At 55.5% G+C, this 26,819-nt stretch overlaps 5 protein-coding genes across 5 annotated transcripts in view; 4 read left to right on the top strand and 1 right to left on the bottom strand.

Moving 5' to 3' along the window:
- Positions 1-2,347, bottom strand: part of VOLCADRAFT_99165 (uncharacterized protein) — a gene marked incomplete at both ends in the record, with an annotated part of 20,964 nt that extends 18,617 nt beyond the window's left edge. Inside the window, 5 exons of the mRNA XM_002957966.1 lie at positions 6-225; positions 811-894; positions 935-1,082; positions 1,756-1,768; positions 2,331-2,347. Of these exons, the coding sequence (XP_002958012.1) occupies positions 6-225; positions 811-894; positions 935-1,082; positions 1,756-1,768; positions 2,331-2,347 (482 nt within the window). The remainder of the gene's footprint in view (positions 1-5; positions 226-810; positions 895-934; positions 1,083-1,755; positions 1,769-2,330) is intronic.
- Positions 2,348-3,024: 677 nt separating this feature from the next.
- On the top strand, positions 3,025-7,963 carry VOLCADRAFT_99166 (uncharacterized protein; the record flags this gene model as incomplete). The annotated part of the gene is made up of 8 exons (XM_002957939.1): positions 3,025-3,045; positions 3,077-3,121; positions 3,536-3,721; positions 3,766-3,850; positions 3,905-3,968; positions 4,647-4,911; positions 6,998-7,159; positions 7,745-7,963. The coding sequence occupies 8 exons, from the start codon at positions 3,025-3,027 to the stop codon at positions 7,961-7,963; spliced, it is 1,047 nt and encodes a 348-aa protein (XP_002957985.1).
- Positions 7,964-9,248: 1,285 nt separating this feature from the next.
- VOLCADRAFT_99167 (uncharacterized protein) lies at positions 9,249-9,941 on the top strand (the record flags this gene model as incomplete). The annotated part of the gene is made up of 3 exons (XM_002957940.1): positions 9,249-9,295; positions 9,389-9,498; positions 9,685-9,941. The coding sequence occupies 3 exons, from the start codon at positions 9,249-9,251 to the stop codon at positions 9,939-9,941; spliced, it is 414 nt and encodes a 137-aa protein (XP_002957986.1).
- Positions 9,942-11,654: 1,713 nt separating this feature from the next.
- Positions 11,655-18,899, top strand: VOLCADRAFT_107910 (uncharacterized protein; the record flags this gene model as incomplete). Its single annotated transcript, XM_002957941.1, has 7 exons — positions 11,655-11,735; positions 12,367-12,491; positions 13,482-13,576; positions 14,512-14,714; positions 17,814-17,882; positions 18,406-18,510; positions 18,580-18,899. 7 exons carry the CDS (start codon positions 11,655-11,657, stop codon positions 18,631-18,633), a joined length of 732 nt encoding a protein of 243 aa, XP_002957987.1. The 3' UTR covers positions 18,634-18,899.
- Positions 18,900-22,197: 3,298 nt separating this feature from the next.
- On the top strand, positions 22,198-25,422 carry VOLCADRAFT_68844 (uncharacterized protein; the record flags this gene model as incomplete). The annotated part of the gene is made up of 7 exons (XM_002957942.1): positions 22,198-22,302; positions 22,638-22,745; positions 22,797-22,850; positions 23,238-23,308; positions 24,039-24,100; positions 24,617-24,721; positions 25,265-25,422. 7 exons carry the CDS (start codon positions 22,198-22,200, stop codon positions 25,420-25,422), a joined length of 663 nt encoding a protein of 220 aa, XP_002957988.1.
- Between the last annotated feature and the right edge of the window lie 1,397 nt (positions 25,423-26,819).

Raw genomic sequence — 26,819 nt, forward strand, 5'->3', positions numbered from 1 at the left:
CTCACCTCCTCACCACCGCCGCTGCCTCCACCTCACCGCCTCCCCCGGCCCCAGCGGAGGCCACCGGATTGCCGCCATCCGCGGGTCTAGCGAGTCCCTCGGCGGCGGCGGCGGCGGAGCCGGAAGAGGATCCGTACAGCGGAACCTCCGGGGGAGACAGCTGCGGCGGCCGCCGCGGTGGAGTCGCCGGCAGCTCCTCTACATCTCCACCTTCCCCCGGCAGGGCTCCCTCGGCCCCCCGGGGAGGAGGAGAAGCGACTACAGCCCCACCCCGATCTGAGCCGCCGCCTCCGCCGCTACCGCCGCTGGCTGGCGCGGTGCTACTGCCACTAACGCCATCAGTACTACCACCTCCGCTACTGCCACCGTGGCCGCTGCTGGAGCTGGATTCCGTTGACCCGCCTGTGTTTGTTGTGTGTATGTATTTATGTGTGTATGTATGTGTGTGTGTATGAGCGAGGGGAGAGGGTGGACGTGTGTCATTCCGTATGCCGTTATGTCGTACACTGTAAGAGTTCCGCTGGTGATTGGCGCTGTGATGTGATGTGGTGTAAGTATTCGCTACAGCCTCCCCCCCCCCGGTTGGGGAGGGAACACTTTCGTAATACAATGGAGAGGTTGAGAGGTGTTAACCTGAGGTTGATAACATTCCGTACGTAGTACGGAGTCCGTACATGTCGCCCTTCCCTCCCTCCCTCCTTTCCTAAACATATACGTACATACATACGTACAAACACACACCATCTCGCGGTTCAGTTTTCTAAAAACACATACACGTACACAGGCACACACACACACACACAAACACACCTGACGGCTCTGCAGCTCCGCTGCCGCCGTCATCGCCAGCGGCCCCTCCCGCCGCTGCACTGCCGTCGCCGCCTCCGCCTCCGCCTCCGCCAGCGGCAACGTCCGCAGCCCCTCCCGCCCTCACGACGCCACCGCGATGCGCCCAGCCCCCCGTCGGGACCCCCCGCCAACAACAACGACCACACAAACCCGCGGAGAAACGTCCCACGGGTCCGCCCCGCATCGGCATCAGCATCCCCATCGTCGTCGTCGTCGTCATCATCATCGCCATCCTCGGTGGTGAGGTGGAGGGTTGAGTCACATGTGGCACACGTGTGGAGTCCCAGCGGCCGCCGCCTGTGGGAGAGCTCCCCGGTGTGTGTGTGGGTGTGTGTATGTGTGTGTGTATGGGGGGGGAGAGGGGTGAACGCGGCGGGTCAGGGGGGCCCCGGGGGTGATGTGAATACGGGCGTGCATGTGGGAAGCGGGGGTGGAGAGATATGTCTGTATGTCAGATCAAGTCAAGTCATGGAGGAGGGGAAACGACCCGGGGTGCCAACTACCAACTACCAACTACCGACGTCCAAAGTTGCCTAGTACTGCAGTTGGGGTGCTACGGCGCTGACTGACACAACGGGGCGGGGGTGGCCTTGAGGTGGCTTTACTTGGGGCGGTTGGGACTGCCCTGAGTGCCCATTTGTAATGAGGGAGGGAGGGAGGGAAGGGGGAAACACGAACCACACACGAGAAGAAGAAGAAGAAGAAGAAGAAGAGGAGGGAAAGGGGAGGGAAGAGGGCAGGGGAGGGAAAGACGAATCACGAACGAGTGAAGCTGCTGCCAGGGGAGGGAGGGAGAGGGGAAACGGGGCGGGGGGAGATAGGGGCGGGGGGGGGGAAATCGATGATGATGATGAGGATGATGATGAGGATGATGAGGGGGGTGCACAGTGGAGGGAAGGGCCGCACTGCCGCCGGTGGGCTGCAGGTGGGGGTGGTGGGTGCTAGGGGACAGTCAGTCAGCGCAACGGACAACAACTACAACAGTAGCAGCAGTAGCAGTAGCAGTAGCAGCAAATGTACACACAAGACGAGGGGGTAGGAAGTTCTTTTCCTCCACGAGGACTGTGTGTGTATGTATGTATGTATGTGTGTGGAGGAGAGGGAGACTGAGAGAGAAAGAGAGAGGCAGTGAGAAAGAGAGAGAGAGATGGACAGACAGACGGACAGACAGACGGACAGAGAGAAGAGGATCCAGTGGATTTTATGTGGGGTGGGGGCCATGTCGAGGAAAGGCAGCTGGTCATTACGGGTCCCCCCGGGAGCAATGAGAGGTACATCCCCCGCTCTCCTGCCTGGGAGGGAGCTGTGCGGCGGGGACTACCTGCCAAGTGCTGAGTGCTGGCCGGGCTCGACGGCCGATGCTGCGGCTGGATGGCTACTTGGGAGATTGAGGTAAAGTTGGATACCGATTTGGGATCAAATATTTCAAGGAAATGCATGGGGGTAGCGGAAACAGCTGTTTAACTGTGTGTCGTACTCACGGGTCAGTGAGTAGCATGGGGTCGTTGGGCCCAATGCCCACGCCACAGATGTGATACGATGGTAAGGCACGGACGCGCGCCACGATAGAGATTGATGACCACGCAGAATGCAGAGGCGAGGGTTAGATGAGAGGATTTGCCGCTCTCCAGGCGCCAGTCTGAACACGGAGCCGGGAGGCGGTTGCCGGTCCATGGGCTTTGGACGGCAAGGGTCGCTGAGCTGTATGCGTTAAGGTTGTACATCAATCAGTAACAACATGATGCGATTGTGGTTCTGAATTGGGAACGGAAGCATGCTGTACTAAAGCAGCATTCCACGCCACGATGCGCAGCTGTCGTGGTCAACGAACCGACCCGCAATAGGTAGTTGTACAAGCCTAATTTGATCGACGAAACCGTTATGGTGAGTAATGTAAGTCAGAGAGCTTGAGGGAGAGAAGGCGTTCGCATGTCCGTACTGGTTTCGCAAGCAAGCTCGCAAGGTCCCCAGTCCTGCATCCCATCATTGCAGTGAGTCCCAGGGATTTGCATCGTCATATCTGAAAATATACCATCCTTGATGTCTTAATAGGATGATGCTGTGTATCGTAAAGTTTCGAGTCCAGCTAGCCGGTTGACAAATTTAAAAAGAAGCCTGCACATTTTAGATTGCTCGCTGCTGATAATATGCACCTTAACTAACAGGAGCAGAATCATGATTGCGTTGTTGGCTCGCGTGAGCGGCGTGCCTGGTGCTGTGCATCCAGGCGCGCTGCAAGCACTCCTCCAACAAGGTGCAGGATGTTTCCCAGGTAGACTTGCAACATGTCCAGCAGTTTTAAAGTGACCCGGCAATCCTTCATCGCACGCCCATCGTGACGCTTGCCAAGTGGCGTCTTTACGCAGGGCTGGAACAGCTCCAACGAGTCTGGCCAGCAAATGCTCGCTGTACTGCGGGCTCTGATTTCGATAGCGCGTCGCCCACAACTTCCACATCGTACGTCGCACCGCTCACGCCGCATCACCACCATCACCGGCGCTACCCCTGCCATTCCCGAATCCAGCTCCAGCAGCGCCAGCTTACTCCGGCATCAGCTCCAGAACCACTAATGACAGCGACAGCAACACCGCTGCAGCTGCAGCAACTTCGCGCCTACCGGATTCCCAACCGCGTTGCCCCCCCCAAGGTCGCCTACTCGGTCCGCTGCGGCCGCCCCGCCCCACAGCCCTGGCCCGAGCTCGAACCCGTCAAGGTGCCGCCGCAGGGGGAAGTCCGCTGGCACCGCAATGTCGTACGCTTCCCGCCAGAGGTCGCCGTACAGCTCGAGGAAAGCCCGGCCGGCTCTGGCGGTGGTGGCTCCCGCACCTTGGTGCTGAGCGGCAAGGCGGGGACCATTCGCCTCAATATGCAGGTCCGTCACCTTGTTTGTTTGTCTATCTCTCTGTCTGTCTATAGTGGTTGTCACCGCCCACGGTGATTGCCACAACCGAAATCGATTATTCCGGGGCTGGTAAGGGGGCGGGCGGGTGGCTAGTGGCAGGTGGGTGGGTGGTTTACCCCTGCCGGCTGCTGCGCTGCGTTGCGTTGCGGCGAGGACTAGGACTAGGGCGGTGGTTGGCAGGTGGTGGAGGTGGAAGCCACCACGGGAATATGGGAGAGTGAGTCGCGGGTTGGGCCGCACAGTACTTTTTACACACATACATACATACACATGCACACACATTGTGTATTTACTCCAGTTGGGCGGTGTGAGGATGATAGATGGCTTGTGTGCTATGCAGGGCCTTGCTTGTAGCTCTTTTAGGTGCTGTGATGCCCACCTCACGAGTATACGTACCTCCTCGGTCGCCAGATGGCGGCATGTGTGCATGTGTGTCTGTGCATGTGCACGTACCTAGATAGCAGCGTGTATTGGTGTTTGTGGCGGTTTAAGGGGCCCCGACTGCAGTGGCTGGCTTTCTTCTCAACTGGGTCGGGGGGGTACTCAGTACAGTACGGGGCAGTACGGGAGAAGGACGTCACCACTGGGGTCACCTTACCCCTCCCTGCAAGGAGGGGCCGCGCCATTGACTGGACGATGATGACGTCCACGTCGGAACGGTGGCTCATGTCTGGAGTCGGGAGTCCAGTCTCCCGGGCTGACAGGGGGAGATAGAGAGAGAGAGAGAGAGAGTCCCCCTCTCTACTGCAGCCACCCCACAGTCCCCCACAGTCCCCCGCCCACTATTAAACCCCGCCCCCCACCGCTAACGAAACGTCCTTCAGGAGCTGGACGCAACGGGGCTGTTGGCCTTCCGCCTCATCCAACTCGCACCGCCCACCACCACCACCACCAGCAGCAGCGGAGCAGCAGCCAAACAGCCCTCGCAGCCCCCCTCCAAACCCCCCGCTGCTGCTGCTGCTGCTGGTGGTGGCGCTACCGGTGTTGCTGGTACTGGTCGCAGCGTGTTGGTGTTGGTGGGCCCCAACAAGTCCCGGTTCGACGAAGCGGTTGAGTCCATCAACAGCGCCATCCGCGGAGTCATGAGCGGGTACCTGGTGGGCCTTACGGTGAAGGGAGTGGGGTATCGGATGGAGCCGGTGGAGGATGACAGGGGGGAGGTGAGGACGGCCGGGGAGGGGAGGGGGGGAAGGGGGTTTTTCCTAAGAGGGAATGGAAAGTGGGGGCCTTATCAGCGGGTGCAGCGGCAGGTTAAGAGGGCTTCCCGCGGAAGCGGCTTCCGATCGGGGGATATTTCAGTGGCCTCAGGAGGGGGGCTTCGGGGGGCTTCGGGGTGGGGGTGGGAAGAGGGAGGGGAGCGAGGAGGGATTCGCGTGGGGGTGGGGGTGGGAAGGTATCACGTCGCGAGCCGTACGGGAGGGGGGAGGGAGAAGGGGGATGCGGTGTGTGAGGCGGCCGGCGGGGGGTGGGGGGGGTGGGGTGGGGAAGCCAAATAACATAATGTAGGAAACAAAGTAAAAAGTAACAGCTGCTGCCGACTGCCGTGTAAAGCCCCGCAGTATATTATAATAGGGTTGTGCCGACCATTAGAAATGGAATTCTAACGTATAGAATAATTCTAATGAGAAATCACCCTATAAATGAGAAGGGCCTGCTTCTGGGATTAGAATGAGAAAGCTGTACGACAGCCTGGATCCTGCATTAGAATCGCCAGAAATAGAGGCTTGTGCATTATATAACACTTTTGCATATTAGTACCTTACCTATAGATGTTACTCTGTGTCAGCTATGGCATTTCATCAAGCGGACAAGCCTGACACAAAGCAACCTGACCATCAGCCCGACAACAACATTGAAGTTAATACAAGTATGGTGACAAGAATTTAGACGCCCCTGCCTACACTACGCTAATGTTCTCAAAGAAGTTAAGAGGCAAAGCAGCGCGCGTCGTGGTGGGTTCGTTTCAACGTCCTGCTGACAGCTGGCGCTGTGTGGCTCCAATGCGTCCGCTGCAACAACAAGATCCTGAGCGCTAAGGATCCGTCACGTCAAGTTTGCTCTCAGCACGTCAGAGCATGCGATAAGAAGCTGATGGAGGCGGCTGCAGGAGGCTCCAGAATGCCTCCCTCGCCCAGCAGCCCGCAGCCTGGGCCTTCCACCACCCCCTCCGCCGCCGCTGCCGCTCCCCCCGCTACTGCTCCCTCCAACGATCCGTCCGCCGGCCCGTCCTCCGCTCCTCCCGGCCCCTCCACCGCCCCCCCTTCCATTCCCCTCGATGGCCTCTGTCAACAAGCGCCCTCGCACCGAGGGTTCAGACGTTCTCGCAGCTTCTACCCCTCTTCTGTTGCCATCGCCCAGTTCCTGCGGAATCTTGCTCTTTTTTTTCTTCAAGTGCAACATATAGCTTTTCACCTGGTGTCTGTATCCGTCTGGCAACTGGCTGGAAATAACAACAACACTTGGCAAGGTTGGCTTTGCATTCTAAGGGGGGTATATATCCAGGCCAAGAGGTACACCCTTCTGGGTTACGACCCCGGCCGCATCCACTTTCGGCATAAAAATAAAAATTGGAAACGCCTGGATAACCATGAGCCGCCATGCCCACAAATTTTCAGTTAATTCTTCGCGCTGGGTGAAAAGATAGCAAAGTGATTCTCATTCTCATATTCTAAAATTTACTTCTAATTAGAATATGATATGAGAGAAGGATTTTCCTTCTACGGTTAGGAACAACGCGCAGTATATAATAGCAATGACGCAATGTTTGAAGTTCACCGACCACATCTTTCCACCACCTTGTGTGCGTTACCCTTGTGTACTTTCCGTAATGGTCGCGTCCGCAGCGTTGTGTGTTGCTGCTACTGTTTGCTGCTGCAAAAGAATTGTTGTAATAAAGAGGAGGAGGAAAGTCCAATGTCGGCAATGTGATTATTGCATGGCGTGGCACATACATACATACATACATGCGCTCAATGCTAGTTGTGTAGGTGGGGATGGGGGTGACTTTCCCCTTCAGGAAGGAAGGGGCAATCCTCATCAGCTGTGTGTTTGGTCTACGATTGAATCCCTCTGGGCTCCCTCGGGGCCTCCACGGCCCCCCTCCCCCCTCTCTTGCTCTGGCAGCAGCTTCAATCGTGTGTGGTTCGTCTTTCCCCCCTCCCCCCTACTACTTCTGGTACACTCTTGCCCTGGCAGCAGCTTCACTCGTTCACGTGGTTCGTCTCCTCCCCCCCGGCCCCCCCCCAGGTGGCGAGTCGTGTCCCCCAGCTCAGCTATGCGCAGCTGCTCAGGAGGTCCCGGGCGCCGGGGGGCCCCCGCCCCAAGCCCTACTACTTCGAAGCCGCGGGGGAGGAGAAGAACGTTATCAACTTTCCGTACAGCAAACCCGCATCAGCCATCCGACTCAAGGTACGGCACGGTACGGGTATCTGCCTGAGCGTTTTGTTGAGAGTTGTGGGCATGTGGTGGGGGGAGACAGAGGTGACACCGGGGGGGAGAGCTCGGCTGCTGTCTGGAGGGTGTTGGCGGGTTGTGGGGCGATGTGTGTGTGTGGGGGGGAAAAGTCCTTTTGGTCGCCCTTGGTTGCTCGGACGGATAGTAAGGTGATGTGTGGGTGGTGGAATGTGTGTGAGTGGGAGTGGGATGTGTGGGTGGTGCGGGTTCCGCAATCGGGCGAATGTAAGTGGAGTGGTTGGTGAGCCGCCACGGGCAGATCCGAGCGGCCCTGCATGAACACGTCGTATACTGTGTACTGTGTACTGTGCACATTCAAAGGTGGGCTGTACACACACATTGTCATATGTCATCGATCATTGACCAACTGGTTCATCTGGACCGAGCATTGACAGCGCCAAACTTCCGAATGGGTCCCCCGCCCCGTGTGAGAGCCGTTGCACCCCCATGACAACCCTCATAACCTCATTCATTGTTACATTTTGTTCTTCTCCTTCTTCTCCTCCTCCCCCTCATTGTTGTTGTTGTTGTCGCTGCCAGGTGGGCTACAGTCGTACAGTCGTGTACCCGCTACCACCCCACATCCGTGCCTTCTGTCTCAAGCCCACCCTGGTGTACTTGTACGGCCTGGAAATGGACGAGCTCCAGCGTGTGGCGGCCGAGATCCGGTCCATCCGCAAACCCAACCCGTACACGGGCAATGGGGTGCAGTATGTGGACGAGGTCGTGAAGCTCAAACAGCGTGCACGTGCCAAGTAGAAGGTATCGAACTGGGGACTAGTTCGGAGATGGTGAGGCGACGAAGTGCGCAGGAGGAGGGGGGGGGAGGAGCAGTGAGGAGGAGGAGGAGGAGGGGGGGGATGGACACGGCAAAGTTGTATTCATTACTAGATGTGATGTGACGTGATGTGACATGATGATCTGACCTGAACGATGTGGGGTTTGCAGGGGGCAGCATAGCAGTGGTGGAGGCGGCGATGAATGAATGTGAATGAATAATCGCAACTTGGTGGACCTGACTATGGTGGTACTGCCTCGCACACTTTATTTCAAGTCATGCATAACTATATCGCTGTAACGCACCTGTCTGTTATTATTCAAGGTCCTCCACAAGTGAAGTGGTGGGATTGAAAGAGACCCGAGTGAGCCGTCATAATATTGAATGGATCAAGCATGTGGCGAATACCAAAAGGCGCATAGGAAAGCGAGACAGCGTAACGGTTTATGCTCATTGCAATTGCAATGAGCTGATGATGCTGAACCATATCCAATTATACATCACTCCTGACGCATGCCCAGGTTTGTGTGACCCTCCTGACCCTGACCTGACCCTGGCCGGCTCAGGGACCAGCATCACCTGCTCTCCACCTCTACAAACGACTCTCCTCCACCGCTTTCCCACCTCCTCTCCACTCTCATGCGGCCACCTACGCCTTCTCTACTCTGATGCCAGACAGCACAGAACCCATTCCCCTCTCTTCGACGGGCCCCAATTCCCGGACGGAGAGGACATACACATGAACTCACACAGAGCCTGACTCCGCACCTTCCCCCTCGCAACATCCTGTCAACAATATTCTATTGTGATCAGCAGCACGCGTTTACAGGTCCTTACATATGCTAACAAATCCTAAAAGCTAACGAATGTTAACAGCTTGGGCTCCAGATATTTGTCAGCCCCAGGGCCAATCAGGACAAGACGGCCTCTAACCGACGTTGCTGGCAACTATTATCCGTTTCACCTGATAATGAGCTCATCTGACAGCCCCACCTAAGAAGTAAACAGCGCTGTTATACCCCCTATGAATTGGTAGGGTGCCACAGACTTCCAAACTCGGACACGACAATTATAAGCAAACCCTGATCATCTGGAGGATGATGCTAGCGCCCTCGCCTCCAGCAAGCCAACTGACCGGCAGTGCAGGGGACCATTTCTTCCCGGCGCTGCCGTACGACCAAACAGCCAGTGCCGCAGAGTCGGAGTGTGCGGACGCGGCGGAGAGCGGCGGCCCCAGCTTCTGGCAGCCCCAGGCGCCGCATCTGGATGAGTCTGCTGCTGCTACTGCTGCTGCTGCCGCTGCTACTGAACCGGTGAACACGGCAGCGGGGGGGTGTCCGATCGGAGCTCTGACGGGCGCCGCGGCGGCGGATGCAGTCGGCTCCTCTGGTGGTGCTGCACTGCAGGATGGCGCGGTCCCCGCTGCCCCAGCCCCCTGCCGCCGCCGCCGCCGTCGTCGTCGTCAGGGCGTTCCACCACAAGACCGGCGGCCCCTGCGACCATTGCGGAGCCACCGGTGAGCACCGCTCTCCATCTGGGTCAGCAGCCCTGAAAGCGTTGGTAGTGGGTTGGTTGTGGATTTCGGTAGGCTGCACTAAATGAACTGTCGTGTAGATTTTGTAATAAAACCTGTATCTGCTTTCCGTGACCCTTGGGTCCCCTCTCTCTCCCGCTCCTTCCCTCCCTCCCTCCCGTGTTTTAGAGTCGCCACAATGGCGCCGGGGGCCCCCCGCGAAGCCCATGCTCTGTAACGCCTGCGGCACGCGCTTCAGACGGACCAATCAGCTCAACCCGGCCGTGGCGATCGCGCCCGCCGGCAGAGCAGCCGCTGTCGCTTCGGCGGCGGGAGGGGGTGCTGCTGCCTCCGCCGCGGCAAAGCGCAATGCAGCAGCGAAGCGTGACCCGCCTTACATTGCGAGCACGAGCGTGAAGCGCGGCCGCTCGTCTTCCGGGTACTGAAGTCCAGGTACTGAACCGCGTCCCGCTGCGCGCTTTGGTGGGTGCTGAGTCAGTGGTGAACCCCCGAACCGCGGCTGAGGCTGAGGCTGAGGCTGAGGCTGGTTGGCAATTGACTGACGCAACGGTGCGACATTGGCAGCTCCTGCAACTCCTTGCATTTGGGTCGATATCCATTCGGGTCGATATCCACGCGGTTAAGAGCCGCCGGGGTGAAATCCCCTCCGTGGAGATGTCTGTGCCGGGTTTGGAAGATGTTGAATCGTGTCATTGGCGTGTTCGGCGACGGTGTTTGTGGTGGTGGTCGTGGTTGTGGTGGTTGTGGTGGTTGTGGTGGTGATGGTCGTGCTCATGGAGTTGGGAGGTGGTGGCGTCGTGGCACCGCCACCGCGGGCTGGTGGGCTGAAATGGTGGCCGAAGGCGGTTTGTGGTCGCGTTGCAGGAAGGCTTCTCCACCTGTGGCCTGGTAATCATCAGAGCTCTGTTCATGTTAACATACTGTCGGGTGACGTGTGTAAGACTGAGAGCTCACGCGGCAGGCAGCCTGCAAATTGGGAGTTTGCTGTTGTTGCTGCTCCTGCAGTTCAAAGTTTGTTCCCGAGGGCCGCCGGCCGCCGTGGCCATCTGGGTCACCGCTGGTCGGGTCGTTTTGCGCACCCGGATGGGGGCCGCACGCGTCATGATGGGCTGTTGCTGCCAAGCAGCCGCCTGCTGGGTCGACCAGAACAGTAGGTCGGTCCACCATCTCCAGAGCTTGAACTGCTTCCTCGAAACAAACCGGCGCTGCGGCGAATTCCTCCTCGCCGCGTAAAACAGGCGTGTCCAACAGTAGGAACGGGGTCGGCATGTGAGGCCATGCGAAGTGCTCAGCTTACAATGATATTCGCGCGGAAGAAGGATTCGATCATAAACAGAACAATATGTGGGCGCTCAGTTACCACTTTGGGCACTAGTTTCTCTCTTCTCCTGCTCTTATTTTCTCTCTTTTTTGGCTTTTAGGCGTTCAGGTCTTGCCCTTGGGCCTTCGATGGGCAGTTCTACAGGTTAAGTTCTATAGGTTACGCACCCAACAATGTAACACACACGCACATTATATTGGTGCGAACAAAATCACATTATCGGTGCGACTTTGAAGAAGTTGCTATTCTTCATGTGCGTTCCACAATTTGTAACAAATTTGCATAGGTTTCAGGGTTTTACTCCAACCTGGACTTTTGACAAATAGCAACCAGGTTGGAGCTTCGCAGGAGTCATCAGATGGGAAGCCGAACACCCCCAGCTAACTTTCAATCCTGTTTGTCACATGAAAAGCTACTCAATGTAGGGGGGCCCGATAACTTGTACCCGGCCTCAAGTAGGCATTTCCGCCAGGCTTGCGTTGTAACGACAGCAAGCTTAAGGCAAGCTCGCATGCAAGATTTACCGTAAATTCGCACGGAGGCTCACTTGAATTTCGATGTGGCGGGCAGCATGTCTTATAAATAGTGTACTCGCTGTATTATAATGACACAGAAGCCTGTTTGAATACTAACAAATTAATACTGCACTTTTCTGCCTCTTTTCTACCTCTTTCCTCTTTTTGATGGCAATGCGCGTGCGGCTGCCGATGGTTGCCCGCGCACCTACGTGCGGTACTCCGCGATGTGGCGGAGTCTGTAAGTCACAGTATGGAAGCGATGCGCAGCTGGAGATGCTGCGCTGCGCATGCGTCAAGATATGCAGCAGGGATTCCAGAATGTATCCTCGCAATTTGTGCAGTATGAGGAGAAACTGCAGCAGGTGCAGGAGGTGCAGGAGGTGCAGCAAGATGCAGCAGCAGCTGCAGCAGCTGGGGCAGGCGCAGCAGGCACAGCAGCAGCAGCAGCAGCAGGCGCTGATAAACATCGCAGAATTGCAGAGAACAACATCGGGTGCGCTGTCGACTTACAAGATCTTAGTCCTGGCGGCGTTTAATGGAGCTTTGGTAGCCTCACCGGTAGCCATTTTATTGTTGTATATAGTAAACTCTTGGAAAGGTTGAGCTGGGATTTAGTGCAGATGATCAGGGTGTGCTTATGATAGTGTCGTGCCCTTCGTTTAATAACAGCTCACTGCCACGAACTTCCAAACGAAGGGCACGACACTATCATAAGCACACCCTGATCATCTGCACTAAATCCCAGCTCAACCTTTCCAAGAGTTTACTATATACAACAATAAAATGGCTACCAGTGAGGCTACCAAAGCTCCATTAAACGCCGCCAGGACTAAGAGGAGAATCTTGTAAGCTTAAGTCGACAGCGCACCCGATGTTGTTCTCTGCGATTCTGCGATGTTCTGCAGCGCCTGCTGCTGCTGCTGCTGCTGCTGCTGCTGCTGTGCCTGCTGCGCCTGCCCCAGCTGCTGCAGCTGCTGCTGCATCTTGCTGCACCTCCTGCACCTGCTGCAGTTTCTCCTCATACTGCACAAATTGCGAGGATACATTCTGGAATCCCTGCTGCATATCTTGACGCATGTGCAGCGCAGCATCTCCAGCTGCGCATCGCTTCCGTACTGTGACTTACAGACTCGTAGGTGCGCGGGCAACCATCGGCAGCCGCACGCGCATTGCCATCAAAAAGAGGAAAGAGGTAGAAAAGAGGCAGAAAAGTGCAGTATTAATTTGCTAGTATTCAAACAGGCTTCTGTGTCATTATAATACAGCGAGTACACTATTTATAAGACATGCTGCCCGCCACATCGAAATTCAAGTGAGCCTCCGTGCGAATTTACGGTAAATCTTGCATGCGAGCTTGCCTTAAGCTTGCTGTCGTTACAACGCAAGCCTGGCGGAAATGCCTACTTGAGGCCGGGTACAAGTTATCGGGGCCCCCCTACATTGAGTAGCTTTTCATGTGACAAACAGGATTGAAAGTTAGCTGGGGGTGTTCGGCTTCCCATCTGATGACTCCTGCGAAGCTCCAACCTGGTTGCTATTTGTCAAAGCTCCAGGTTGAAGTAAAACCCTGAAACCTATGCAAATTTGTTACAAATTGTGGAACGCACATGAAGAATAGCAACTTCTTCAAAGTCGCACCGATAATGTGATTTTGTTCGCACCAACACAATGTGCGTGTGTGTTACATTGTTGGGTGCGTAACCTATAGAACGTAACCTGTAGAACTGCCCATCGAAGGCCCAAGGGCAAGACCTGAACGCCTAAAAGCCAAAAAAGAGAGAAAATAAGAGCAGGAGAAGAGAGAAACTAGTGCCCAAAGTGGTAACTGAGCGCCCACATATTGTTCTGTTAATGATCGAATCCTTCTTCCGCGCGAATATGATTGTAATCTGAGCACTCCGCATGGCCGCACATGCCGACCCCGTTCCTACTGCTGGACACGCCTGTTTTTGGCGGCGAGGAGGAATTCTCACCGCAGCGCCGGTTTGTTTCGAGGAAGCAGTTCAAGCTCTGGAGATGGTGGACCGGCCTACTGTTCTGGTCGACCCAGCAGGTGGCTGCTTGGCAGCAACAGCCCATCATGACGCGTGCGGCCCCCATCCGGGTGCGCAAAACGACCCGACCAGCGGTGACCCAGATGGCAACGGCGGCCGGCGGCCCTCGGGAACAAACTTTGAACTGCAGGAGCAGCAACAACAGCAAACTCCAGGCTGCCCGCCGCGTGAGCTCTCTGGAGCCCTCGCCTCCCGCAAGCCAACTGACTGGCAGTGTAGGGGACCATTTCTTCCCGGCACTGCACTGACCAAACCGCCAGTGCCGGGGACTCGGAGTGTGCGGACGCGGTGGAGTGCGGCGGCCCCAGCTTGTTGTTGTCGTCGTACTCTTTGACCCATGTTTGTCATCGTGTTGTACATAACATGCCTTTGCCGCAATCCTTTATAGGATTATGCTTTGGCCGGGGCCCGTAGAGGGCCCTTAGCGTCCTAAGGAAAACTGCTTGGCCGTGTTGTGAGAATGTCGTACTGTGTGTGGTGTATGTGTGAGTTTGTTGTTGCAGGTGTTTGCCGCTACAGCCGCCGACATCAGAGAGAGAGATACCGCTGTGACGCTGGTCTGGGTGCGCGGGGGTGTGTCGTTTGTACTACACTCAAGAGGAGCCGTACACCGTACGTGTGCAAGGCGTCGTACAGTGCGCTTGGGATGGACACACGACGGTTTAGCTTCTTCAGTCGCTTCCCCCACCCTTCCCCCCTTCCCCCCGCGGCTTCCCCCCTTTCCCGCCCTAATATGTTTATTGAGTCGCGATGTGCTGCGAGACGTGTAGCGACAGACGAAGCAGGCAGAGGAAGTGGACATTCTCTTGGGTGTCTGTCACTACAAAAAATTGTGAATTCCTATGTGCTCCGCTTCTTGCATCTTCTGGGGCGGTGGAGAGTTACGTGTCCGGGGTTTACTTCATACAAGGTTATTGTGCCTTTGAAATGGGTTCGCGGGATCTTACAAGCGTGACGGATGTTTTCGCCAGTTGGCGTGCGGGTGGTTAGCGACGAACCAGTAACTTGCAGGCGCTGGTCGAGGCGGGTTTAGACCTGTGTTGCGAGATGATGAGACCTTGCCGCGGACCATTGTGAACTGCTCACCTCCCCACCTTCACAGATGCCGTTGTCGGTTGGCCGTTGTCGTACAGCACTGCGGTGGTTCTACGATTCGGATCGCAGTTAAAATCTTTTCGAGGGCCGTTGTGGGCCCTGCGTGTTCATCATTTGCCTGTTTTTGGGGGCTCCATCCATACAACCATCGCCCTCCGTTTTTCAAGTCCACACCGCAATGCCTACCCGGGGGGGCGGGGAGAACGTCTGGTGAGGTGACCCCTTTAGGCAGATTCTGTAGATTAGTTCCCAAGGTCTTGAGGGCAAGAGTGCTTCTTCGCTTGCTTGCCATGGTTGCTGCGTCAGATCTTTCTTCCGTGCCGCAGTTTCTTCGCCACGTGGCTGGGCTGCTGTGATTGCTGAAGTCAAAGTCATCACGCACCGACGGTTTCCCGCCCTAGTGAGGGGTCACTGCGACGATATCGGTCGGTGCCTCGACAAGCGCATTTCCTTCCATTACCAGACTTCCATTACCCAAGACGGTGTTGAGTAGTGGAGTCTTAAGGGTCTCAAGGATTTTTGTTTCAGGGCTCTTGCTCCGGGTTTTGGTTTTGGGGGGGTTTGAGATATCTTCTCTTGTCACTATCTTTGCCTCGCGGGCTGCTTCTCTCCATTATAAAGAAGCTGCTGTGCTCTCGCGCGGGCTGTAAAGGGGGGAGAGGGCCTGCTAGGAAAAGGGGAGGGGGAAAAGCCGTTGCCTGGCTGTTGGCGGCATGTGAGCAGGTGACATGCTGGTTCCCGGGCCCCTGACTCTGACTCTTGACTCTTCAGCCCCGTGCTCTCTCAACTTTTCCCGGTCTGAAACTAAGTGAGGAATATCCGGATCCACAATACTGGTGGTGTGCTTACTTCTGGGGCTGCGGGTGCCGTGGTGTGTGTGTGTGTGTGTGTGTCAACCCTGCACAATGAGCAACAGGAGCGGGAGCCTAAGGAGCCTCTGCAATCCACAAACCCCGCAAGGGCTTTTTACAAACGGATTTACGGACCTTGCGAGTCGATTCTGTTACAAGTTGGGCTGATGGCGACCACCCGCAGCTGCCGCAGTTCCCTTCATCTTTTATCTTTCCATTTTTGTGGTGTGTCTTGGAGCGGGGCACTCTCTTGCACGGCTGGCTGGCTGGCTGGCTGGCATGCACGCCATGCACGGCTGCATGATACTGCTGTGTTGTGGTGTGAGGTAGTTTAAAGTTTCTGGAGCACCCTCAGATTGGCTGACATACATACACAGGATGCACAACACCTCTATCTGTGTGCCTGTGTGTGTTTGTGTGTGCGGTGGTGCATAGAAAGAGCGCTGAAGGCAGTAGGAGCACCACACGGTTGTCGTTGATGCCTGCGGTGCGGTGCGGTTAATTATAGAGGAGAGGGCTGGATGGCGAGGAGGAGGCTAATCAGGGTGCGGCCATGGCCAGCTTAGGAAGCAATGGAAGTACTGGTCCCCTAGGGGTGGGATGATGCTGATGATGCTGATGATGCTGATGATGCTGATGATGCTGATGATGCTGATGATGCTGATGATGCTGATGATGCTGATGATGCTGATGATGCTGATGATGCTGATGATGCTGCTCAGAATCCAGCACGGCTGCTGCTGCTGCCACCGCTGCTGCTGCTGATCCCCACACAACTGAGTTTTGTTTTAGTTCCGCACAAGTAGAATTGTTAGGTGCACATTATATTAGCAGGTAATGCGTTAAAATTGTAGTGAGATGGAGGTCTATTGGGATACCAAACCGAACCCCAAGTTTTCACGAAGTAGACAAGGTTCCGAGGAGTGCGGTGAAATACTTTGTTTCTGGCTCTTGCTTTTGCAGTCTGCTTTGCTTTTGCAGAGGGCCCGACCCCACTGTGTGACATGCCAGTGGAACTGATGGTGGTGTGTGTTTTCAAAGAAAAAAATGCTGGTGGTGTTGTGTGTGTGTATTAGTTGGTTGATTAACTTTCAGAGTGCACATGAGAGACTACATACATGGTGTGCTCTTAACTGTTATGTCATCAGGGAGACTGAGCAGGCGACAGCTGTTGCTGCGGTGGTGATTCACGGCATCTGGTGGTCATCGACCCAAAGATTGGAGCATAACAATGATGATGATGGTTGCTGATGTGAAACACCTCCCTGCTAGGACGCAACGTTAGGGGCATCGGCATTCATCCCACCTTATATAAACGGAAAGAAAGATGAGGAGGAGGCGTGTTTTTGTGATGGAGACCAATGGCGGCTTAAATTGGCTGGCGTGTGGCTTGAACCGGGGGTATCAAAGCAAGATGAGAGTGCAGGGTCTCTCTTTTTGGGGTGATGCTGGCACATTTCCACCGCCCCGTGTGTGGCGCGTGCCTTTGTTCCTCACCATGTAACGCGGGAGAGGCCTCTTCTAGGAGGTCTCTTTCAGGGATCCAGTAACTGTGTACTGCTCCACGGCCTTGCATGCTACGGCAAGCATAACCAGGAAGTGCCTCACCAATAATAGAATTTCTGAATGTTATAATACAGGTGCTATATCATCATATAATAAAATATAATAAATCTCGGAGAATTCCGGAACTAACCCCGCTAGACAACTAGACAGCGTAACATGACCAATGGCAACAGCCAGTAAGATCATAGAACTTCACTTTCAGCAAGAACATGCTGATCCTAACCGCTTTCAAGGCCTGTTAGCTTCCCCAAACCCTAACAACTGTCAACAATTTAAAATTTCTCTGGATGAGCCGCCCATAGTGTAACATCCTGATGGGGTGTCACACTGTGGGTGACTTGTCCCAAGAAAGGACGAGCACCAGGGCCCCTGACTGGGGGCCGAAGCACAGTGCAGGGGCGGGCGCGCGGCTCTACATCCGTCTGTTCCTCCGTGTGCGCCTCAGACCCTCACTCATGCCAACCGGGGCGCTCTCCCAGACCCTGGCTAGGCAACACAGCGGGGCTGTGTGCAGGTGGAGGATGAGTGGATGATGATCGCTCAACACATTGAACTCACCCCACAAGTAAGAATTAAGCTTTGAGGGTGTCTCAAAGAGCCCATAAGTTGCAATACATAGGTCGATAGAACTACGGCCCTCAACAGAGTTAGGAAAAGTATGGGCTCCATACCTGTCACCGGGCACCCACCAATTGACAATTGCAGTTCCAGTGTCATGGCACATCTGTGCCAACCGCCACCTGAAAGAATTGATGCCGGCATCTCTGTTCGTGCGTGTGATGCCTAGTAGGGGATGCACCCCTGCACTGCATGTTTCAGGCAGATCTGGAGTATTCACTGTACGGGCATTAAAATCCCCTGCAAGTAGCACCTCATCACCCTCACACCGCAGCCTGTCAAGTTCACCAGTAATGCTGCCAAAAACCGCGTCAGAGACATCACTGAATGTGAGACCACTCCCGTCAGTGCTGTTGTGCACACTGGACCCCTGAGGTGAGCAATAACCTGCCCCCATGAGGAGCGTGTGGCCTCCAGGGAGTATATTATGAAGTCGAAGCCAGACAACCTCCACCCCTATCGGAGCATTTGTCTGACCTACTTCTTGCACATGGGAAGTCATCTCACTCCGAACGAATACAGTAGACCTCGCACAGCCTTAACCTGGTCAAATCTACCCGATGAGAAATCATGCACGTTCCAAACAAGGATCCGAATGCAATCGCCCCCCCGGTGTGTCTCCTACCCAGTCATAGTGTTCAGCTGCCTCAGCTCTGCAGCCAAGCTGCTAATGTCTACCTTCTCCCATACAACACTGCCTGGCTCAGTGAGCACTATTAGGTGTGTGCCCCGCCATGAGGGGGCCCTCTTGGAATCAGCCAAGTGCCAGAAAACATCCTGGTACCCCCTCTTGTATGACTCACCACTGGCTGTAAGCACCATACTGCCGGGAGTGACTCCCCCCTTCCCTCGCCCTCTGCATCCAGGCCCAGCTGCTTCCGTATCCCATAAAGTGCCTGGTAGACCGCTGGGGTTTTAGTGATGCAAACCCGTTGCATCGTTTGCTTACTGTTGCATGCGGCAACACAGGGGTGCGCCTCAACTGTGCAGTCCTTGAACATGACCCTGATGCTCATCAGTTGCTCTACCCTCCACTGCAGTTGCTGAAGCACCTCATTGTGTGTCCAGTCAGCTGGCAGTCTGTCGACGATTAGAGCATCTCGGCCGATGTGTCTGCCAGCGCTGATTGCCTCATCACATGGGTCCACCAAGTTTACTTTTGATGATACAAGGAAAAAAAGAGTACCAGTATTGTGGCTACCGAAACTCCATTAAATGCCACCAGGATAAAGAGAAGCTTCACGGTTGACAGCGCGTCGGATGTTGTTCTCTGCAATTCTTCTGTCACTGTGTTGTGCTGCTGTGCCAGCTGCTGCGCCTCCTGCGCCAGCTGCTGCGCCTCCTGCGCCAGCTGCTGCGCCTCCTGCGCCAGCTGCTGCGCCTGCTGCAGCAGCTGCTGCTCCTGCTGCAGCAGCTGCTGCGCCTGCTGCTGCACCTCCTGCAACTGCTGCAGCAGCTGCTGCAGTTTCTCCCCGTGCTGATCGAATAGAGACGATAGGTTTTGGAACCCCTGCTGCATATCTTGACGCAGCAGCTCCAGCTGCACATCACGTCCATGCTGCGATTTACAGACTACGCCACATCGCTGAGTAGGTGCGCGGGCTGTGATCCGCATTCTGGCTAAACCGCATCGTGGCTGAACCATCGACAGCCGCACGCGCATTGCCATCATCTCAAGGCGCCTTGATGGAAAGCGAAAAAGAGGAAAGATGCAGAAAAGTGACTTTACAGGGGCTTTGAAAGTCGAGGGGTGTAAAAATCTGCTAGCATTCAAACAGGCTTCTGTGTCATTATAATGCAGCGAGTACACTATTTATAGGACCGCAACATTGAAATTCAAGTGAGCCTCCGTACGCTTTTTACGCCGGGTTTAGTGGGCGTAAGGCCTTTGGACGATTCGGTTGCTTCACCACAGCCCGTGTCCTCTGGGCCATATTATGCGGCCATATTATAATAACGCGGCTGAGTTATCTTCTTGAACTTGTTTCTGTTGTGCAGCACGCGCCCGCCTGCCCGTGCCTGTGTCAGGCGCTGTTCACGGATGACCGGCCCTATTTTTTGACCACAGGCGGCGTCATAGAACTGCAAGAATACGGCCCGCCTACAGGCCCGAATGCACTGCAATTTCACATTATTATATTAAAACCTTCCAAAACCATGCGAACAGATTTCCAAAATACTACACCATCAAGGAAATCGCCTCCTGCTAGTAAGTTGCAATAAAAGGCAAATAGGGCCGGTCATCCGTGAACAGCTTTTGACAAAAGCATAGGAAATGACTCTTTTCCTATGGTTCCTGAGGCCTTTCACTTAGGCTCAGGTCTCCTTAGCACGAAATTCTGTTTCAGAAATGACAACCTCTCTTGGAGCAACAACTTATTGCATGCGAGCTTGCCTTGCTGTCGTTACAATGCAAGCCTGGCGGAAATGCCTACTTGAGGCCTAGGATTGCCCTTAAGGCTTTGATGCGCCAAGAAATGCCATACTTTCTTACGAATTTGCAGGTTTGTGATCCATCATATCCTGCGGGTGGTTGAGCACGTTCACGACCCTCATGGTCGGTACTGCTATTTTGAAAGGGCACTAGAGAATCGCATGGTTGAGCTGCAGCGTGCGTGCCTGAAGTTGCTCGCTGAGTTAGGCAAGATCCCGGATAACAACAGCGGCCGTTACACGTTCACTGGGCCTCACTTATTTATCTGGTTTGGAATCAGTTGATGGATGTGAAAAACTCTATTTTCCATAAGGTGCTTCGTGAGGAAATTCGCCTTGCCCTACAACCTGAGCTGAGCACTCTCACCGCCAATGCGCTGCTGGGGAGCTTGTCGGCCGGGATGGTTGGGGTGACGCGCAACACACTGATGGGTAGTGGGAGGGAGGGGCGGTGGGTGGAGGCGGCGGGTGTGATGGTGGGAGCGTGTGCGTCTTGTTGGGCGGAGCTTCCTTTGGGGGATCCACTGGCAGCGGTGGCTTGTCCTGCCATGTCGTACTTTGCAAGTTCTGGGGCGGAGATGCGGAGAGCGCGAAGGGTCCAGGAGAGTTTCCAGTAGAGGTCCAGGCGAGTTCACTAGTGCTAACCGGTACGCAGGCCTGCCTGCTGAAGTGGATGACTAGGATAACGCGAGCCGTTTTGTTGTGGAATGTCCATGGGTTGCTGGAGACAGGCGTTTTTAAGCTTGACAGTGCCGGAATTAAGTCTTTTGTGACTAGCCATGATCATTGCTACCGAAGCACACCTAACGGATGCAGTGCCAGACAGTGACACGTCTGATACGGGTGCAGAGGTCAGGAGACGCCGCACGTGCTGACTATGGCGGGGTTGCTCTTTACGTGCGTGATACCGCCTCCCATGGGGTTACCATTGTCCGGAAAAACTACAGTCTTGCAGGCTGTGAGGTCCTGTGGATACGTGTCAACCTCCTGTCAGGAAACAGCCTCCTGGTGGGGGCCTGTTACCTTGCACCTGAAACTTCCCGAGTGTGCCCAGCCGGAGGTGCAAGTAATCCACAGCGTGCAGCAGCAGCAGAAGCTGCTTTCGTGAAAGTCCAACAAGATATTTCCGAGCTCCGGCAGCTGAGGGAGGATGTGATGCTTGCCGGTGATCTAAATGCCCGTTTATCTAGTGCACAGCATGCAAAGCACCGGTCCTCGCCTGCTGACCTGCCCGGGTACATTAGTGGTGTTCCAGATTTAGATCAGCTGACGGCACTGCAGGAGTTCATGGGCTTACCGGGTGACGCGGGCCCCAGGGCTATACAGACGTGGCCCAGTTTTGAATATGGTTACCCATTGGTGGCAGGAAACTATTGGGGCATTTCAGTTGGAGGAGCACTTGCAAAGTGCTATGCATCTGTTGTGGCGGGAACAAACTTTGAACTGCAGCAGCAGCAAACTCCCAATTTGCAGGCTGCCCGCCGCGTGAGCTCTCTGGAGCCCCAGCAAGCCAACTGACCGGCAGTGTAGGGGACCATTTCTTCCCGGCGCTGCCGTGCGACCAAACAGCCACGTTTGGGGCGTCCTCGCAGGGCGGTGTTTCGCTTTGGCATTCGTCCCACCTTGTTTAGTCTTGTGCTTGAGGCGGAGTTAGGTGCATGGTGTGTTGTTCAAACGGGGAGAAAGGGGAGGAGGAGGAGGCGTGTCTTTGTGGCGGAGCCCGGTGGCGGCTCCAATTGGCTGGCAAGTGGCTTGAACCCGGTGTATCGAGATGCGAGATGATGGTGCACGGGCTCTCTTCTTGGGGTGATGCTGGGCGCATTTCCGCCGCCCTGGGCGTGTGTGCACATTTACTTCTCACCATGTAACGTGGGAGAGTCCTCCTCTAGGAGGCCACTTCAGGGGATTAAGTAAATGTGTCTCGGGCATCCGGCCTTTGCACGCTACGGCAAGCAGTAAAACATATTGATTGCCACGTAACCGGAAGAACCTCATAACGGGAAGAGCCACGTAACAGGAAGAGAATTTCTAAATGTTATTATGTAGTTGCTTTATCGTCGCGTAATGGAAATTTAACTGGCCCGCGGAATTCCGGGGTGAACAACGAACCCCGCCAGACAACTAGACAGCGTATCATAATCTGCCTTTACGAATTCAACCCAAACTACTAGCATACGTTTTTAACGACGACACGGCAAGATTAAGGATACATCGGCGGCATCACCATGTTGCTCCAACACAAAACCGCGTTGAACGCTAAGCGCATTGTGCTTGCTTCTGGAAGCCCTCAAAGGAAAGATTTGCTGACAAACATGGGTGTGAAATTCGAGGTACGACCCGTCTCCTAGTCCGGCTGTCGGGGCAACTCCCGCAGACATTACCTGATGCCCATGCCCATAAGATTCGCAAGAGCCTCACCTGGTGTACGATGCTACCGCTCCATCAACTTCCTTTGGAGAAGCCCCAGGGTGGCACCTTTCTCGCCCATAGCCCGGACCTTGTACTACCGCCATCACACTTTGCACTGCCTGAGTCTGAAACTTTGATGTTCACAGCAAATGACCAGTTTGGTTTGTGCACATGGTTCTGGTAATCTCGTAATGCTCCGCGCCCACCCTGCCCCTGCTGTCGCACAACTTGCGGCACCAACTGTGACTTGCCCCAGGTCATCGCTTCTCGGTTCGATGAGAAGCTTCCAAAGGACCGCTTTCCCTCCGGAGCCGAGTACGCTTTGGAGACCGCCCGGCATAAGGCCCTGGACGTGGCGGCCATGGTGGAGCAGCAGCGCCAGCAACACCAGCAGCAGCAGCAGCAGCCGGGGGAGGGGAAACAGATGCAGAACCCGCCACTTGTGGATCTCATCATATCCGCGGATACGGTGTGTGTGTATGTATGTATGTATGACTTAGATTACACTGTGGGCTGTTAAAGCCGGGGGCCGAAACCCAAACACCGCGGAAGGGTCGGGGGCACCCGCAGCAGCACAAGCCGCAGCTAGTCTTGTGTGCTCCCCACCCCGACTCCGACTGCCAACCCACGACGCAGCCGTTCAGCAGCGCTTCTGTCCGGGGAAGGCGCCGCAGTGAAGATACGACGGGCACTCAAGTCCCGCTCGAACACCTCCACAAGACTCAGTTAGGGCAGCAAAGGCTCGATTAACAACAATAATTCCCCTCTCCGCCCCCCAAACTCCCTAAAGGGGAGGACCCCCTTCCCCCTCACTTTTCCCCGACTCACCCCTCCCCGGCCCCCGTGTTCGGTGCAGGTCGTGGAGGCCGACGGGGAAATTTTGGAGAAGCCGGACGATGAGGAGCATGCGGTCCGACTGATATCCAGGTGGGTCTTACCATGGTTTCGGGTTGTGGTGCGTGTGATGCTGGCCTGTGTGTGTTTTGGAGGGGTGTGGGGATCCCCCGGGGGGGCCCTTAGTGCCTGGGGGGGGGTGTTATTACGGGGGGGTTAGGAGGGGTAACCTGGGGGCCACGTCGTACCCAAAACCCTAGTTGTCTAGCGGCGCGTGTTAATTGGTCATTGGGGGGCAGGCCGTTGGGACGCTTCACCTTCTGGTCTTCTTGCGATGTCGTACGACAGAAATCCCTCCTTGTCGCGGCCTTGGCCTCGACCTGTATGTATGTTGTTACAGGGTGGTATAGCTTCACCAGCGGCCCCCTTTCCCGGGGCAGTCCCTGCTCTCCCCTGCTAGAGGGCACCCTAATCCGTTCAACCCATCCGACTTCAGAATGTATTCGTTGGGTTCAGCAACTCACCACCAGCATCCAACCAAATCTAGCGGATCAACGGCGCCTCAAATTAGTTCCCGGTCAGCTCGCAAGTTGATATTATCACGTCCTACACCGTCCATTTCAACACTCCTCAAACACCCGAGGAGTCGGCAGGCGGATTTGAACTCGGACACTCCGGGAGCAGAAGTCAGGCTTTAACCCTAAAACCCTAAGTTTTAGGGCAAAACCCTAAACCCCTAAGTTTTAGGGGTTTTTGCCCTACAATAACCCTAAAACTTGTCGTGCCCTAAGTGTCTTGTCCCGCGCCCTCCCTGTGTCACCAGTCTGAGCGGGAGAGACCACCAAGTACACACGGGGGTTTCGCTCGTCCTGCCGGGAGAGCCAGGTACGACATGTGTACGGCACCCCGTAGTGCAGTACAGGGTGCTGGTGTGTTCGTTGGCAGGTGGACGGGTAGTGGACGGGTGGGTGCTAACGAGTTTTGGGTTTTGCGGCTCTCATGTGTATTTGCTGCTCTCCACTTCGTCTTCTCAATCAGCGAACAGACGTTTCAGATGCAGCTGGCGTGTCGGGATTTATGTCGTACACGGCGCGAGGGAAACCGGTGTTTCTTGTAAACCCTTTACGACCGTATCTTTCGTCCAAACATTCGTACAGCGCAGATGGTAGAATAGCTCCGCTATCCGGCCCTCCTCCTCCACCTGCTTCTACTCCGCCTGCCGGCACCCGGCAGCCTGCCCCCACAGCCCAGCCACAGCCCAGCCACTGCCCACCCCCTTACCCACCCCACCCACGGCATCATCACCGGATCCGCAACATAGTTTCCTCCCTCGCCGCCCATATTCCGGTGCCGTACATACACATACGTACACATACATACATACATACACACACCCTGCAGATCCCGCCACTGGCCAGCCCCCCTTCATTCGAAGCTTCTTCGTGACCACGGATGTGACCTTCGCGCAGCTTTCCTCCGAAACCATTCAGGCGTATGTGGCGTCAGGTAGCAGGGGGGCCTGGGGGGGGTGGGCGGGAGGAGAGTTGGAAGGAGGGGAGCTGCCGCCGCCACTCTTAAACGGCCAACACACACATATATAAATACATACATACATATGCACACGCGTGTGTGTATGTATGTTCGGGCGGGGCCGTGTCGGTCTATCTCCGGTGCGTCCCACTCCATCATCCTGGAGTGTCGTGGCGGGATGGGCTCTCTCTCTCTCTCTCTCTCTCCCCACCAACATCTCTCCCCACCAACATCTCTCCCCACCAACATCTCTCTCTACCACCATCTCTCCCCACCACCATCTCTCCCCAACAACATCTCTCCCCACCAACATCTCTCTCTACCACCATCTCTCCCCACCACCATCTCTCCCCAACAACATCTCTCTCTACCAGCCCCCACCCCATCCGCATAGCCCCGAACTTCGATGGACTGCCACCCACCCACCACCACCATTGACACGATGCGCGCCTACCCAACCAACCGCCGGCAAACGAATTAAACCACCAACCACCCATGGGGGGTAACCGCCACCCACAGGCGAGCCCTTTGGCAAGGCCGGGGCGTACGGCATTCAGGGTCTAGCCGGCTCGTTCGTTGTGGGACTTCGAGGTTGTTTCTACAACGTGGTGGGTTTTCCCGTACACAGGTGCGTGTGCGTGGGGGTGGAGGGGGGTCACCGGGAGAACAGAAGCTGATAAAGGGATCGCCACTGCGATACAACAGACCCTTAGTGGCTCTTCCATCGTTATACGCTCTGCCGCATGTAAGCCCTAAGCCAACAACCTAAAACCCTATAAATGGAAGGGACGAAATACGCGAGGCACCCCTTAGAATACATAGAAATATATGTACGGAACATGCGTACAGTACCTTGAGTGGGGGGGGATTGGGGGGGGTCCAGGGAAGGAAGTAACCCCCATTCCGAGTAGGGGTGATGTCCGCCCACCCGGCGAACCCCCACTCGGAGTAGGGGGAGGAAAGGTCTGTCGTCACGTGTCGGCGGCCCCTCATGAGCCTCTCGGTGGCCCGGCCTTTGGCCTTTTTCGTTGCCAAGGGTTGGGGCCGCCCGTGGGCTACAACATGCCATGCTGGGAGCTGACGTCGCTTCACCGTGGATGCGAATGACATGCTGCTGCTACCGCTACTGCTGCTGCTGCTGCCTTGCAAGATGTAGTCCCTCGTCTTTCTGCCAGTTAAATTTCGACATTATCACACCCTTCTTACCCGCAGTCCCTCAGTTGCTAAACATGTTTCGTGTTCCTCCTCTCCGCCCTTTCCCTCCCTCCCCCTCCGTTCCCCTCCCTCCCCGTCCCTCCCCTTTCGGTCGCCTTTCAGGTTTTGCGCCGAAGTGTTGGCGCTCATTGAGGAAGGTCGCTTGAAGCTGTAGGAAGTAGTCCCGTTCTGTCTCGCATCTCGTGCACGTGCAGATGTGCGGGGGAAGGGGAAGGGTGCGAGTGCAGGGCAGATGACGTGTGGCATTTGACATGCAGCAGAGTCCTTTTAAAATCCTCCCTCCCCTATACGGCACAGCTCCTGTGCACCTATACGTTTATATGTGTATGTACGTCAATTGTACGTCAACCATACCCACATCTCGTTGCAGTATAACCGCCGCCCGTTGCTCCCAAGTGGGCATCACGTTAGCGTTGACCACGGGCACAAGTACGGCATTGATCACGGCAGTTACGATGACGTACATAAGCCCCACCACAAAAGCCAGCCGAGTGTACCTGAAAAACACATATGCAGAAGCATACATACATACATATATACATACATGCATACATACATACATACATACATACATACATACATACATACATACATACACAAATCTCTGTAACGGGCAGTTAGGGGGGTTGTTAGGGGGCCCATCCGGACTTCCAGCCGCCGATACCCCCGATACCGGGGGAGTGGGGACGTTTCTTCCCCCTCCCCCCCTCACACCAATACACACCTCTCTTCCCCCCCTCACACCAATACACACCTCTCTTCCCCCCCTCACACCAATACACACCTCCCTCCCCCCCCTCACACCAAAAATACACACCTCCCTCCCCCCCCTCACACCAATAATACACACACCCTATCA

The sequence above is a fragment of the Volvox carteri genome (genome assembly GCF_000143455.1).
Source record: "Volvox carteri f. nagariensis unplaced genomic scaffold VOLCAscaffold_83, whole genome shotgun sequence".
Taxonomy (NCBI): Eukaryota; Viridiplantae; Chlorophyta; class Chlorophyceae; order Chlamydomonadales; family Volvocaceae; genus Volvox; species Volvox carteri.